The sequence below is a fragment of the Opisthorchis viverrini genome (assembly GCF_000715545.1).
Source record: "Opisthorchis viverrini unplaced genomic scaffold opera_v5_549, whole genome shotgun sequence".
Classification (NCBI taxonomy): domain Eukaryota; kingdom Metazoa; phylum Platyhelminthes; class Trematoda; order Opisthorchiida; family Opisthorchiidae; genus Opisthorchis; species Opisthorchis viverrini.
In genome coordinates, this window is record NW_008752216.1 from 1 (window position 1) to 16,540 (window position 16,540).

General features: G+C 43.2%; 2 protein-coding genes across 2 annotated transcripts in view; one reads left to right on the top strand and one right to left on the bottom strand.

Annotated features, from left to right (window-relative positions):
• Positions 1-4: 4 nt before the first annotated feature.
• The window catches only part of T265_11706 (hypothetical protein), a gene marked incomplete at both ends in the record, with an annotated part of 35,869 nt that continues 19,333 nt past the window's right edge, over positions 5-16,540 (bottom strand). The window contains 5 exons of the mRNA XM_009178427.1: positions 5-1,258; positions 3,128-3,249; positions 5,321-5,397; positions 5,443-5,590; positions 8,833-8,938. Of these exons, the coding sequence (XP_009176691.1) occupies positions 94-1,258; positions 3,128-3,249; positions 5,321-5,397; positions 5,443-5,590; positions 8,833-8,938 (1,618 nt within the window). The remainder of the gene's footprint in view (positions 1,259-3,127; positions 3,250-5,320; positions 5,398-5,442; positions 5,591-8,832; positions 8,939-16,540) is intronic.
• The window catches only part of T265_15501 (hypothetical protein), a gene marked incomplete at both ends in the record, with an annotated part of 124,016 nt that continues 120,588 nt past the window's right edge, over positions 13,113-16,540 (top strand). Inside the window, one exon of the mRNA XM_009178428.1 lies at positions 13,113-13,213. Within this exon, the coding sequence (XP_009176692.1) occupies positions 13,114-13,213 (100 nt within the window). The remainder of the gene's footprint in view (positions 13,214-16,540) is intronic.

The following is a 16,540-nucleotide window of genomic DNA, read 5'->3' on the forward strand; positions in this document are numbered from 1 at the left end:
GTGTTTCGGTTTGTATTTGCACCTTTGGCCCGAGTGCAGCTCTCTTCGTAGGTTCCCTGTGTATTTCCGATATTGGTGGTTGCTGTGCTGTTATCAGATGTTGCGGGGCGGCGTGTGCGATGTGTTTGGTCTCGGCGTAAATGCGCTTGCCGTTATTATATGCGGTGTCGTTTGTGTGAGTGTTTCGGTTTGTATTTGCACCTTTGGCCCGAGTGCAGCTCTCTTCGTAGGTTCCCTGTGTATTTGCAATATTGGTGGTTGCTGTGCTGTTATCAGATGTTGCGTGGCGGCGTGTGCGATGTGTTTGGACTCGGCGTAGAATGCGCTTGCGCTGCACATCGATGGGATATATTTTGTGGTTTTTTGTTCAATCGTTAATGTTGGTATTGTTTGGTTTTCGTAACAAATTGTGATTTGTTTCATGCTTAATCCGGTTGCTTTTGTTTGTATGGCGCTTGGTGTCATCTTTTGTGATGTTGCTTCTTGAATTTTTGGAGTGTATTCCATTTTTTCTGATTGCTTGATGTCGGGTTCTATATATGTGTCAGTTTGTGTTTGATTGGTTGTTTCCTTTCGTTTGGTTTGATGCATTGTGCCGGTGTCTTTGGTTTGTTTTTCTTCCGTTGCGACGTTTTTGTGGGCGGTTTGTTTTTCTTCGGGCTTTGAATCTGGCTTCTGCAGGGTTATCGTTTTCTGTGTTGCTGCTTGTACTGCTGTTGTTTTTGTTTTTCTCTGTGGTGTTTCTTTCTCAACTATGGCGGTGGGTATTGTGGTTTCTGCTTTTACTTCGGTGGCGGCATCTAATTTTTCCGGTTCTTCTGTGGGGTTCACTTCCAAATATACCACGGTGTACCTTTGCGTCCTTTCATCCATTTCGATGTTTTTTGTTGTTCTGTATATTCGTTCTCTTGGTGACTTCAATGCCTCAGTGATATCCATCACCTTCTGTATATCGACCTGGTTCCTTCGTAGGCGTTTCCTCAGATATTCCCTCTTCTCCCACTCTGATTGTTGAATGGAAGTTTCTTTCATGAGAAGATGCCTTTGATATAAATACTCCCGTTTCTCCGATGCTGTACTGCTAATTTCCGTATCTCTTAAGCTGGAGTCGACGGTGGACGAAGGCGTGGTTTCCAAAACATCCGTTTCTGTGGTGGTAGACGCTGTAGGTTGAACGTATTCCCAATGAGCCATTCTGAGTTTGTGTAACTCTTCGTGTATATGGCGTACTCGATAGAGATCTGTATTGGCCAGCTCACTGAGAAAAAATCGAAACAGTTATCATGGATTAGGCATTCGGTAACCTTAAACATTTGATTCACTTAAACTTCATTTACATTCTTACGGTGAATATCCAAGATGTTCAAAATGATATTGATGCTTGCACTGGATCGTCCCATGAATCGAAACTTTGTGTATTAGAGAAGTCTGACGGTCTTTCAGTGACAGTATTTTTTAAGAACTTGGTCGAGACTGGGGAGGAAAATCTCCTGTACTCTCTAATTTTTTGTTGATAACCACGGAGTTCGTCGAACTGTTGATCATTACACACTAAAAAAAGGTGTCCTTTCGATGTGTACAAGAAATTCTCTAGTAACGCTTTTTTAAACTTGGGGATAGCTTCCCAAAGAAAACACTGTTGCCCAAGTGCGTGGAAACAAAATGAGTGACTCATCTTGTAAATTACTTTTATCAGTTTGCCTCTACTGAGATGATCCGAACAGTCGATTGGTTAGCCTTCATCTGCCACACTCATGCTTGTTTTTAATCGATCAGCTCTTTTGCCAGACTAAAGCCCTGACGCTTCTAATTCCGGTAGATCAAACAACGTTTGGGAGGCCTTGAACAAACGAACAGGCTGATTGAACAACCATCTGTTAATAGTGCTTTTGTAAGTGTCTCTTGGGATAAGGACACTCCGAATAAGGCATGTTTTTCACTGTTTAAAAAATCCACGGTCCAGCAAAGTAGCGTTCAAAATCAGTTCGTGCGTGTTTTCAGAAAAATATTTTGACAATCTCTCAGTCATCGCACGTTTGACTGTAACTCCGCTGTACGGGCTGAGCACCGCCTTACTATTGACGTTGGCTACACAGTTTCACTCAGTTTAGTGACGCGCACCCGCTTTTTAGGATAGTACCGATTTTCATTCACAATATTATTGTGTTGCGAAACGATTTTCTTTGAGACTGGAATCTGAGTGGCCATTTACAATGTCTTCGGTATCGAAGTATGGACACTTGAACGTTCATTATTTTCTTTTTGAGTTTAGCCTGACCTACCAGCATGACCAATGGTCGATTGCTGAAACGTCCGTACAATCCACACAGACGGTGGAATCATGTTTGGTGATATGTGCTTCGAATAAAAAGTTTCCATTTTGTAGGATGAAATGTTTTCCGGTTTGATCAGCACAATTTACGGGCAGCTACGACGAGCAGAGAAAATAGCGCCGTGTGCGAAATAGGCTGGTAAGGTGAAAGAGAATAAAGGGATAAAGTCATAACTTGCAACAAGAATGGGTGTGATCAACATGAAGTCCAGATGAAAACGTGTAGTCTGAATTCTTTATTTTATGACTTTCAAAAAGAACAAGTGGTCACGAAGAGTTTGTTAGCACTTCACCATCACTGTAATTTATACAGACCTGAATCAAATCTGAGCAGGCGAACACATCCACTGACAATATCCAGACCGTTTTATGAAGTAAGTGGTGACAAAGGTAATTAGCAATTTCAACCCATAGCACCAAAAGTCTACACCCGAAATAAACGGAATTCGAAGAATTTAGAGGGCCGAAATGCCGTAAGAGGTTAAGAAAGGTAACTATGCTTCAGAGAATTTCAATACGGCTTCGAACGAAGATTTTCACTGCACACTATTTTTGGGTTAAAGTGGGATCGTGTGACCCTGAGACGGGTTCTTACTGTTTTGCGTGGTCAAAATCCATGGACTCGCGTTGTTCTTATAGGGGGATGGAAATATCAGGTGAGTTTGTTGGCCAAGACGGTCTCAGTTTCTGGCTGTGATATGTGTCCGAGCAGGGTTCGGGTATCATCATCATCCTCTATATGTGATTCGATTGTGCCTTGCCACTTACCACACAATTGATATTGAGTCGACTTACTGGATGGTATTGATGGCCAAAACAAGACGGCGTGTTTCTAGGATCACTCGGTTTTCCATCCAGTCGCTGTCCACCTCGGTTGTAAATCTGGGATATATTGCTGTTAAGCTACGCATATGTGCCTGGAATGAGGAATGTATATTTTCTCTGAGTGTGGATGTTGTAAGGTTTATACACATATGTACCTATACAAAAGCAGTCCAAAAGCAACAAGCTGGTACTCGAGATGGAGGTCAATAAACACCTACCTGGGTTAGTCTGTTAAATAATGTTTTGAGCAATTCTGTACTGCGCAAATTACTTTTTAAAAGAATTCCGGGTGCGATTCTATGTTTTGCCGTGCGTTTTATACCCTCATAGCACAGAGTGTTTACCCAGAATTTCAAGTTTACTTTCGTCTCCCTGAAGCCTCCGAGAGAGAGAAAATGAGTTTGCTGACCTGGACAGGCACATAAGTCGTCAGTACAGTGCAGGAAGTGTATGCACGTGTTATGAAGGCGCGAGCAGCACACTTGAGTAATTTATGGCGTTGGAAACGAACCCCCTGAAGCTAAAAGGCCGTGTGTGCAAGGCAACTCTAAGGGTGGTATTGGTGTGCGGTTGTGAAACATGATCCCTCCACTATTAGGATATCGGACGTATTCAAACGTTCGATCACTTGTGCCTTCATGGTGTAGGATGGGTTAGCAGGCTGCAGTGTGGTCACTGTAAGGTGGCACGTAAGTGAACACATGGTAATAAACCAGGTTAGAGTTGTTGGGACGATTTCGCAGGCCAAACTGCCTCTTACCAACGACAGCATTGACTCCAACTGCAATTCCTCATTGGCAGATGGCTCACGAGGGAAAAGTGGTGACTTGTCAATGCTAAATAGGGGCGTTTCTCGTCAAACTAAGCGCTGTGGGACGTTCGCGCCTTCCTGGCTGGGACCTGCTTGACTCTGCTTGCACGTGGTTGGAAACCCAGTACACAACCGATCTCATTGGCGAGCATCGTTTTATTTTTTTCAGCCGAACTGCTTAGCTAGAGTTTTTCTGTCGCTGCGCAAAGATTCCAGAATACTATGGATTAATCCAGTTGGTGGTGTCTCAAGTCAAAATGATAATCAGATGTGATTGTTTCACTGTCATCCGAAGATGTAGGCACCTTGTTTTTGATAGTTTTACTGAGGGTCATGGAGATTCTGCCGTACTTCAATTTTCTTTTCTACCCTTGACTAAAGCCTACTTCCATTGCAGCTGCATGACAGTTAAGAGCACGTATATATTAATCTCTCAGCATATATTGCTCTCTATGATGGTGATGATGATGAAGTGGGTAGAATGGATTTTTTTGAAATCATCCGTATACCACATGCAATAAACTCTACTGTGGTGGACTGGTACTAGGAGGAGCCGAAAACAGGCCACAGAAACCAAATGGACAGATGCAATAGACCATTATATGAGCTAGACACTGACGTTGACTGACTACGACCAGAACATGAGTCTAGTCAGTCCATCACTCATTCGTCGGTCACTGGAAATCATGACTGGTAAACTGGGCCTACTACAAGTATATCAACACAATGTCATGCGTTCGAAACATGTTGCAATGCCAATCAAGGGTGATTAGCATTGAACGTAAGGTGGAACAACGTATGATCAACCGATTCACCAAAATTAGCAGTTTCACTTATTTTGTTAGAGAATATAGTGACCGTCGTGCGGTATGTTCTATGTTCATACTGATAAACGCCACATAATTTCACAATCACATATGAAACTGGGACACTCATCAGAGAGACCTACAAAATTCATTTGAGACGTCAGGTTAAGTACAAAACTTAATGATGCCAGCGCACCACAACTTGGGACTTGGCCACCTATCCCAAGAAACAATCCATGCCGAGGAACATTTCTGCTTCATTCGGTGTTCTCTATTAGTGCTCGATCACGAATCTCACCAACGTATAGAGAATTCGCTGGTATTATCTCTAGCCACTTCGGTTCTCTCTATCCTCCCCTAATGTGATAGAATCTCATCTTATTACCCAATAAAATAACAGAGACGCACATTGTAACCTCCCTTATCGACAAATGGATTCTTCTAGAAACAATCTCGCCTACTTATGGAAGAGTTTACAATTAACGGACAGTAACTAAAAGTGTATCAAAATGGCTGGGTAGACACATATCGTTTCCGTTGACTTACCTGTAGGGTCTCTATAATGCTGATGTAATGGGCAATCTCACTTCGTCGCAAAGCAAATGGCGCATCATCCAGCTCATCTACATTTTTGTCAATACAAATAAATCAAGAAACCGAATATTTACCCAGAAATGCAGGTCTCCAGAGGGCGCGGGCGGTTGTTAACAAACTAGTGATCTCTTCGTTGAATTCCCCCCGATCAAACACGTCATACGAGTCTTCGAGTAAGTTGAAAAGCCGAGTTAAGGAAACTCCATCTGTGACTCTTATCTCCTGCACAAAAAGTAGAAAATGTTGTCATGTTCGAAACGCATGCAGTGGAGAAAACGGCCGAACTAGGCACATGTTTTTACATTTTGTACCTGTCCTTGTTCTTATCGCCAAACATGTTGGCTATCTCTGATAAAAGATGAAAATAATGTCCATAGAAACTTTTAGCGATGGTGCAGAGACTTCATAGTTCAGCGAACTTCGGCCAACGATGGCAACTGCGTGGTGATAGGGAGTTATGCCTACTAGCATGCGAAAGCATGTCATACAAAGCATGTTCATTCAACAATTTCACTCGTCATTTGCTAATGAAAGACGAGTTCAGTGTCATTCTCTGGTAAAAATTGGCGTCTACAAAAGTCTGATACTCTCTTCTCAATAAATTACAAGGCGAGTTCAAATCCAAACTAATACTGATAACGATCAAGGTGTGTTTCTGCTCTGATTTATGGTATTTTGTCGTCTGCTTTTAGCCTAACTTACTTCTAGATTGTGAAACAAGACACACATTTATTTTGTTTTTCATAAGAATGAGCACGATTATTTCGGCCTTTTATGTGGCTCAGCTGGCGGGCTTTTTTATCGCATCTTATTTGTTCAGTATTAAAATAAGATACACTTGAATAAACTGATGCGTGTGGTACGTCTCGTTGGTGAACTTGAGTGTAACGGAGACGGTAGATTAGCTTTGTACGTTCTCTCTCTCACACAGTATGCTGGCACGAGTTTCCGGTTTCGTCAAACCGAAAATGTTAGACTAGCTAGAAGGATTTGCGTTTCCAAGGGACTAGACCCAAGAAAAGTATAACACCAGTGAAGGACTGAGAACGTTTCCACACTGGTACTGTGAGGGACATATTAGGAATATTCGAATGGAACATCGAAAACGAAGCTAAAAAGAAAGAGTAGTGGACCAGCCACACTTGCATACCCTGGATCCCGTAAAATTAGGTGCGATAGCCACAAACTTGTAAGCGTAAATCCCTCTTTGGAAGTAATAGAAATTTTCGAAGCGATTTTAGTATCTAGCAGAATGCAACATGGCCTTAAAGTCAATAAGCACGATAGCAGTTAGTTTTTTGTAGCTATGGCGATGTTAATGCGTAAATTGAAGACGCACCGAGTGTATCATCAACCCGGACTAAACCCAGCTTGCTTCCCATAAACCTGATCCTCTTGGCGATCCATTCTCGTAAGATCTTTAGATAATTTTAGAATCAACAATTACCAGCCTAATAACACCTTTGTGTTCATTATTTCTTGCAAAGTAGAATTGCAGTGGAGACAGCCTGTTTTATGCTTCTGTATGTTTTTCAACGAGGGTTTTCAAAATCCCGCTACTTTATTTGAAATCGATGACTGCCCTTGCTCATCACCACTCCGTCGTGATCAAGACTCTAGTATTTGTCTTTCGCTGTTCTGCGTGCGTTATTATGCTCACTGTAGCTATCACGGTCTTTATAGTCTCAATAGAAATGGCTAATTATGACAATATCTGTTCGGATGTGTCAGAGAACTCTGACAGACGACCATATTCAGAGCCCCTCTTAATGTACATGAACATTTTGAGAGCAACAACTTTCCAGTCAGCGTAGTGTGATAGTTTTTTATAAAAGGCCTATTGGGGGATCACGTTAATGGCCCTTAGTCGCCTGTGCGACCTAGAAGGAGAGTAAATTGATTTTCTGTCCACATGACTGCGCGATCAGAATTAAAAGACGTGCATAGAGTGAGCGATAATCTTGAACTGCCGATCCCTACCGGTAGCGAGTTGCTACGTGGTCCGACTGAATATGCAACTGATTTACGATTATTCTGACTTCCAGTGTTCTGATGGGAGCGCTTTTGTTGAAAGGCTCTTTTTTGCAAGGAACAGACGATTCTCAGCATATCCCTGTAAGACTTTTCAAAACTTTGCAGTGAATATCGAAACTAAACTGATCTACTAGATGTATTTCCCTTTCGTCTATCAACTGACTTGAGCATTGAAACTCTTCACAAGAACAAGGTTATCATACACTTTTCCCGACCGCATTAAGAGTTACTGGTTCCAGTACAAACTGCCTCTGTTTTGAAGCTGCAGCCTGGTGGAGCATGTGCTGACAAACGAAAAGTGTTAGATGAGCCGATTTCCACCAGTCTACCGTGGCGGAACAGGGGTACCAAAAATTATCCCTACTGGTCAGGAGCCGTGCTTTGAGAGTCAAGAGTTCAGGAGTTGCTTGCAGCAGATGTAAATCAAGTCACTAAAGACGACACCCTAACCCGCAAACAAACGGCCGAACCGCATGCACCATCCGAACGACTAAGGAGAGACTCGCGGCCTAATGAGGCGACTGGGATATGAATCTCCCGATGCTGTTAGCATGTCGTGCATCAACCCATACAACCACAGGAGAGTCCCAATTCATGTTGATGTGCGGTCGATATATACGCCTTCCAGTTGATCAGAGAATCGGTTTCTGGCTGTCAACATTCTTGTCTCTGAAGAAGGTAGGAGAAGAAAGGTGAAGAGCTCGAGGGAGCTTGGACGACGTTCAGGAAAGGTCTAGGCAGAAAACGGGAGGCAGAAAGACACGACCATGCTCCATAAGCGTGAAGTTCAAATAGAAAAATTAATAGAATGCTGAGAGGAGTGAACTGGGGTCGGGGAAGTTTGGTAGTCGGCGGCAAGGCCTGTTCGTTGTTACTCACCGTCAATATAAAGTCTATACAATTCAGGGAGGTCTATAGCCGTAAAGAGTAAACGCTGCATGGCTTCCAAAGTGGTATCATACACCGGAAGAGGTGCAGAATAGACCAGCTGCTGAGACCAACTAACTGGGTCAAATCGAACATCGGTGGTATGCATGCGACCTTTGAAGTGGAGAGGTGTTTAGCGGTGTTTACTACTGATGAAGTATGCGAGTAGCCTATGGTCTGATGTCCGAGCTCCGACTCCACATCTGATGAAAGATGATCTTTACGGAAATCGAGGAACATTCTTGCAGTGTTCGTTTACTACTGTTCAACAGTCAACGAATGCCCATGAGGGTCCAAGAGGACGCATGTTCACTTCTCAAAAACTTGGTGTAGGTGAGGTGTGACTGTTTAGTTCGTGTTTGCTAATAAACAACTTCAGAGCGAAGGGCTCTCCTCTTTGAACAAGTATCATAAATAGAAGTATATGTACTCATTACGGGTGGTTGCACTCCCATCGTTTAGCGAACAACAATCTATTGCAGGCATTTAAGATTTTGACTCACCCCTTTATCGATGATCCGGATGAGAAATTGCTTGATGAAATCGCAAACAACTTGCAATAGTTCATCGATTGCACTGCTCCATTTGATTAAGAGTTCTTCCTTCAACCTGTACAAAAATCGGAGTTGGGGTGGGTTGCTTAAGCTTCCCGTAAACCTTTTCTATACGAGTACAGAACAGTCAACAACACAATAACGGGGTTGCAATGATTCTCGATAGTGTGTTTTGTTGTAGCTTGTGGATGGAACCAAAATTTTCCGGTCAGATTCAACCGATCTCACCTTCGCAAGTACGTCTAAAGTATGAATGTATCCATAAAAGCAGGAAAGTGAAGTAGAACCAATTTGAACGTGTTGACCAGATGGTCTGACCCTGTTTTTTCCCGAATATGGGGTAATGGTGCCTCAAAAACCGGTCTGTTCACCGAAGACTTGATATGCTTTCTTTGGGCTAACAAATTTAAATTACAAAACTCAAAATCGGGTTCTCGCAGGAACTAAACTTTTTCGTAGGCAAATGGTTTTGTCAAAGGCCCGAGTTCAATAGACCTACCATTTCTGTCGAATTCATGAAAGTTAGATCTACTTGGCTGCTGCGGCATGATTGTGTCCCGCATACTTTCCATACTGCACGTGCCCTTTTTTCAAAAGATGTTCACCTCTACAAGCTCAGTTGATTTACGTGCAGGCCTTACTAGCTTCATTTACGTATGCTGCCAATCGTTCTGGAATAGTTGTCTAAACATTGAAGTTGAATACGTGAAATTTACGCGTGCTCTTTATCGGTAGTCCTTCTGCTTAGTCACGAGATCCCAATTTCTGTTCCAAAATCCCATGTCCGAAATCACCGCTATATAATTTTGTACAGAATCAGTCTCCACCGGTTTCTTGACTTTGAGTTGTTCTACATCTTTGGCAGCCAGGACATCACTTTCAAGCCATAATCGATATCAACTGGTATTCTTCTGGATGTGACCCAATTGTGCGCTACAAAATACCTGTATGCACGGCCAGCTCGACGTGACAACCTGAGTTTATCCAAAGTGCAATACAGTTTGCTCGACCTATGGCGGAAATGTCAACAATTCCATAGTTTATCAGTCTTGGTCGAACGAAAGGGCTAATTCGTGATGATCACAACTACCTGAGTTTATGTTTGTGTTCCGGAAGTGACCACAATCAGAAACGCTGCTGCCAAATCATTTACCCAATTGTCCCCACAACAATATTTATTGACGACAGATTCGGCAAAAGGTGATTACAGTGTCTCACAGGCTAGATGAGTTCGCAGTCAATCCATCTCATCACTATCAGTCTTCGTTTTATCGCTCTGTTCTTTTGAGTGGCTTTTTTCGTTGTCATGTAATTGTCTACTATGGATAAAGTTAACGTAGAAGCGAAAACCAAAATATGAGCAAAGATGAAGATAATACTGACTAGGGATACAGAGATGGAAGATGGGGAGCGGGGCTATTCATTGTAGGTTGACCATTTTGGGGACATGGGCTAGTTAATATTACAAACAATATGTGTCCCAGACCGCCACTGAGAGTTGTCACTTGTTCTCCAGCCAGGTAGTTGACATTTCTACTGTTGCGTTGTGCAGTCGAGGCGTTCGTATTCAAGACTTCGTCACTAGGTGGCCGCCACTCGAATTTTTCGAGCCTGTTTAGGCTTCTTGGACAACAGTAGGAATGGCAGTATCTTTCTTGGTTTTCTCTACCCTAGCCAGGGTGCCTCGCAGCATTCGATCTCTCATTGAATGGCTTGTAGTAGGTTAATACTGCGCATGCTTGGACTGTTCATCTGATCAGTTAGCTTGTTAGAGCAACCTAACTGGGGCACCTGTCACCGAATTCGGGATAATTTATGCGGCCGTTTTGGATCAATCGAATGAAATCCCTACAATACTGTCATTGTTCAATTTTGACGACTTTTTGAAATCAGCGTCTATGGTGAAACGAGACAAGAGTGTTACAAGACTGGAATGGGTCACCTCATCCATTAGGTGACCTGCACGCTGCTTGAGGACAGGAGCCCACAACACTTTCAAAGTAGGCGAAGTGTTTCACGGTCACAGGCAGGCAACCTGCCATGTTTCTTCCCAGTGTACTCTTCTATCGAAAGTTTGAAGGTCCAGAGGTCACCTAGCCTAATCCATGCTTTCTTCCTAAACAGTAAAGACGAGGAAGAGGGATGTCTTACCCATATTGTCGGTTGGCATGTCATCTGGAATAAGTTCCACCCATGTGCTTTTGGATTACTTTTCATCATATCGCCCACTTAGCCTAGTGATAAACACTGTTGACTTCCGTCCTGACGGCTTCGGTACGAATCCCAGCAGAAACCTTTTCAGTGTGGCTACCGCTCTCCGTCTTGAACATAGCGTACATAGGTTTTATCCACTATCAGGATTCGTAAGAAGACACTTTTTTGCTAAGCTGGAAGAAGGAGATTCGATCGATCCCTCTCCGCTTTTGAAGGACGGACGGCTTATATGCATAAAACGGAACATAATATGCAAGATATACACCATTCTTACTTCAGGGCGGAGACTAAAGTTATTCATTGCCAATATTTTCTGCAGCTAGGTCGGAATGAATGCGTTCATACGACTATCAATGTATGCATGACGTGTGATCCGCGTAGAGTCAACAGCGGCCAGCTAGTGTCGTCGTTAACACCTGTAAGTGCTGTCCATTCACCTGTGCACAACAACCACATTAAGAGTTCGATAGGTGATAATCAACCCATGAATCCAGTTCAGTCGAGTCATTTGGAACTAATAAAACTACTTGCCCTTGGCTTATTGCTACATTTCTAGCTTGGTCAAAGCGATCGTGTTATTAAACACTGCCCTGCGTGTAAATTGTGCGAGTGGGTTTAGCCGAAGGTACATGCAAGTGTGAGGGGTCAACTTTCAAGCTGAACCACCAAGATTCACTGGGTTCCACATCTGCGACCGTCCATACGGATCGACTCGGTAGGCTGGTCACATCCGCTCAACCGCTCGGATCACACCTCCATGCGATTCTACCAGACAGCGAGACGCTGGCCTGTGGATCTTTGGACTGAACTGCTAGTTTCATCACCAAACAATGGCCTTCAGAGTAACTCGCCTTGAATATTGTTTAGGTAAAATACTGATTTGAGCGAGTTAGCTAAACTTCGTGATATGAGTGCGCATGTTTTTCTTGTGACTATACCTGTTAGATCAAGTAACTGGTTGCCGGCCAATTGTGCTACTGATGGCGTAACCCATAAAGGCAGCACACCAGTATTGGTCACCTGATGGTATCCGAGACAAACACACAAATCTCATCCGAGGTTGTCATGTTGCTGCAACAGCACATTACAGTAACTGCGGTTTGTAGGATAATGGGCTAATTACTCGGATTGGCAGCTTACTAGAATCCTTGCACATTTGATCCCCACTGTTGTTACTGCGATAGTTAAACGTCGATAGTTTAGATTCAGCTTCGTTCACAACAGCATTGCGAAATTGTTTAGTCTGTCAGTCCGCCACAGCTTAGTGAATCATGAATAGGACACATGTTATACGTGCTACACATGTTTCTTCATATATACATGCTCCACATGTCACACATATGGGGTGTTTGGTAGAACTGAAGTGACTGAATAATGGTAGTTTCTTTTTGTTCGTTTTGCAGCATCCGTACAAATGCCACTGAGGTTCCATCAACGCAACGGACAGATAGCTCAAGCTTAGGAGTACATTCAGGCGTGTTGGCACAGTTACGCTACGTTGGGTTTGCCTGATAGGTTTGCTATCACACAGTTTGCTCCTGCAAAATATGAAGGTCTTCCTGTCACCTAAGGAATAAGAGGAGGTAGGGCCTCGAGATACGCTTGATATATGACGTATATGACGAATACTAACGGATCCACATGACAAAGAAGAAAGGCACGAGGACTAGGTTCTGCCAAAAAGACCCTACAGAGTGAATTTCTATCTATTTCACTGAACAGTGTGAGAATGCCGTTGAAAATATTCGCCAAAAACTGCATTTTCTATAGACGATTTCAGAAGGTCTTGACGATAGTTCTCTTTCGATTCTATTCCATTGAGGGGAAAGTCTCGTTCAGGCGTGAATTTGGTATCATCCAAAGGGCGGTTGTTGAAATACGTGGACGTACTGAGAAAGACTGCACTGTCGAACCCCTATCCATGCAGATCAAGATGAATGAGGGTTGGGGAACACGTGATATTCTGGTGGTATTATGTACAAACAGAAATGTATTTGTTAATTATGCCATCTCAGAATACTTACAGCCACCAAACCAATCGATGAAAGGTATGAGCCTACTGCAAAAGATGCGGCAAGTGCACTACATGTCTCCAGTAGTCCTTTATGCCCTAGGGGTACGTGAACCACTTGTTCCAGTTTTGACGGGGTTACTTCCCAGGGGATATAGTCACAATAGCAATGCGCCTCTCCATTCGTTTGGATAACATAGTCGATTTTTATACAAAACCAGCCCATGCCTGCAGCACTTCCTACAATATCAAGCTACCCTAGCACCAATTTTGGATGTGGCTCGATTCAGTTTGGTATTAATTTAAAAAAGAACCACCTCCTAACTTGCAACAGCTACAATTCGTAGTAACGCCGCATAAGCTGCATATTTAAACAGACGAACGCAAGACAGCTCGCTAGTTTTACGGTTTCAAATATTTGTCTTTTTATCGTATTCTTCAAGCGTATGTCCACAACATTTATTTCCACCTTTGATTTTTTTAAGAGTCAGGTTAACCAAGACAAAAATTGATCTCTAGGTTGAGGGGACAGGCCTAAATGATATCATGCAGTTGCACCGATGTGTCCCATTTCCACATCGTCAAGGTTGAAGTGACTAATTTCACCGTACCCTGCCGTTTTTTGCTGAAACTACTCAATGACAAGGATTTAATCGTTAGCTAGGTGCAGAAGACGTAGCAAATACTTCATATTGTTGCCTCTCTCAGAAAGGGGCACCTTAATTCACATGCACACGTTTAAATGAGATGAAAATTCATCAGATGTTAGTTTAGTTTACTAAAATGAGTGAAGTTGAGCGTTTCTAGTGAGCTGGTGACAGCTACAGACTTTTCGTTAGGTAGGAAAAAGCCATCTCTCACATATGAGATGGATGATATTGATCAAAGTTTCCCGTTAGACTTCCGACTCAAAGACCATTCAACGTATAATGAGCAAATGCCACAAGCAACTTGTTTCAACGTCGGTCACTAAACATGCGAAGAATACGAAAGCCAAAAACCGAAGACGGTAGGCAGAAAAATTAATGGTACATGGATTCCTGTGGTTAAATTCCCTCATGTGAAGGAGTAGGACGCTCCAGTTAACTGATACACCTAAACTATATCAGTTCAGATGCAACGGCGTGAATCATCAAAAATTTAAAGGCGTTACCCTCACGCATCCTATATTTGTTGATTCGCATCATGAGAAATAAACCGTAGGTCTTAGACTTTCGATAGTTCCTATCCGTAATGACATTACCCACAGAGACCGAAACTTCGGTGCATTATCTTTGTGTCATTCTCTCACACTCCAACCACAAGCATCATGAAATTTCCTCCCCAAATGTGCACCACCCAGGGTACTCGCATTAGATTAGGGAAAGCAGCGGTACCGAAATCAAGACGGGTGTACGAGCGCTGGTCATGAAGTTTGCTGGGAGGATAACTCGGGGTAGATGGCACGTAAGCACGTTCCAACTGGGTCAAGTGTTGACAAAAAATCAGAGGACAGATCAGTTGATGTCAGGACACGCCCAGACATGGAAAAAGTACATGTGTAGAGAGTGACACATCCCCAAAGTCACCATTGGTACGACACGTCCGGAAAGCAGGTGCGTTGGCGGAGCACACCAAACACAACATACGACCAGCGGAGTGGGTCTGAAATTGCTCACGACCGGAACACCCCCATTGGCTGTACAGAAAGACCGAACGAACGACCATATTTGGCCGTTTAGTCATCCCATGTATTTGCGCAGAAGCTCTGTATGTATTGTCCCGACAATACAGTCGTGTCCAGAGTCCTCTGTCTTCTCCCTATCGCGCAGTCTGGCAGGCTCAGTGCAGGCGTAACCAATAGATGGTTACCCACGATACAACAGTTGAATACTGGATAAGTATCTCGCTGGTCTGTTCACACAGCAGAAATGAATTGACGTTCATGCCTATGAAAGAAGTACTTCCCTTTTGGACACAATGGAATCACTGTGCGTGAAGGGTTAACCCATTCTTATTGTTAGAGTGGTTTGAGTGCGTTCTCACTGCTGCTAGCCCCCTTAGAAGTTGCATCATGGATCAGCTGTACACTACACTTTTGCTTTTGAAAATGTTTTGCTCACCCTCAATCCAGTAATGAAATATCCGCATGAATGAGGAATTTTAATCAATCCGATCCACCTGGTCGTGAGACAGAAAAATTTCGTCGCAGAATTGTAGAAAAAATCTCATGACCAGCCTTGAGTGTAAGAAGGACGTTCCCCAGTCCGCACGATAATGGGCCTTTGGATAGGCAGCACACAGCGACGTTTCATCCCTACATTAATTCTTAGGTTATGACTAAATTCCGAAAACTTTGATGTCATCACATGAAATTTTGACCGAGTAGAAAATTCACCTGTGTGGGAATACCGGGTGCTCGGGTGCGTTAATTGGCAAGTGATCAAGTGACCGTCAATCTGTTCGCCGAGCTTGGCAACTGACTTGCAGATATCTTGTCACATTAGACTGTGGTATCTACGTTACGTGCTGCTCTTTGAGGTTTTTATGAGGTTGTCCTTCGATGCAGGCTCAGTCTAACGACGTCCAAAGACTCATTAGTTCAGATTTGTGTTGCGTCTTTGTAAACCCTATTTTCTGACCGCTAACAGTATCTGCTGCTAAAGTCGTTGGTCAACGCACAATTAGGTATTCACCAAAAGGCCTTTCACCGGATCTACTTTCAGTGGATGTTCAATATCCGCTTTGGTATCGGAAGTCAATGGGAGTTATGGAGTCGGTCTTAAAGCATATCCATCCAACGGATTCTGTACTTCCCCAATACCACCACCAACAAAATCCGGAAAAAGTGGAGAACATTCAGCTTTGACTATTCAACAGTACTGCTGTGGGAAACATCTACCATCGGGAACAATGTGAAAAAAACGCTGCCTAGCAAATAAACCACCAGCCTCTGGACAGAAGTACCTGTCATACATGCACCGGATCAAATCTGAACGGAAGCGGTCGATAACATTACCAGCGAGATGAACTCAAAATCACGAGTGATCCGATGTCTGTTGGCACCATCCTGGAAAATAATTGCCATATATCCAACATACAATATCAGCAACAACGGGTATTCGCTGTCTCACTTCGTCATCGTCGATGAGTGCAGACCGCTTATCTGATAAGCTACTGCGTCCAATAAATCGTACATCCAGGTTTTTTTTAGAACAAATTGCACAATTATCAAGCTACCCTATAACAGCGCTGCACTGTAGTATTCATCTCCGCGCAACTGCCACAAGTTTTTAGTACCCTTATAGCATCTAACGGCCTTTACGGTGTACTTTCCGTTGCATTAGACTTTTCGCATCTTTTCCAGTCACGAGTTGGTTCGGAATCCGAAAAAGGAGAGACCCATCACTGTTTTTTCCACACATGTGCAAGAAACACGGGCGTTTCTGGCAG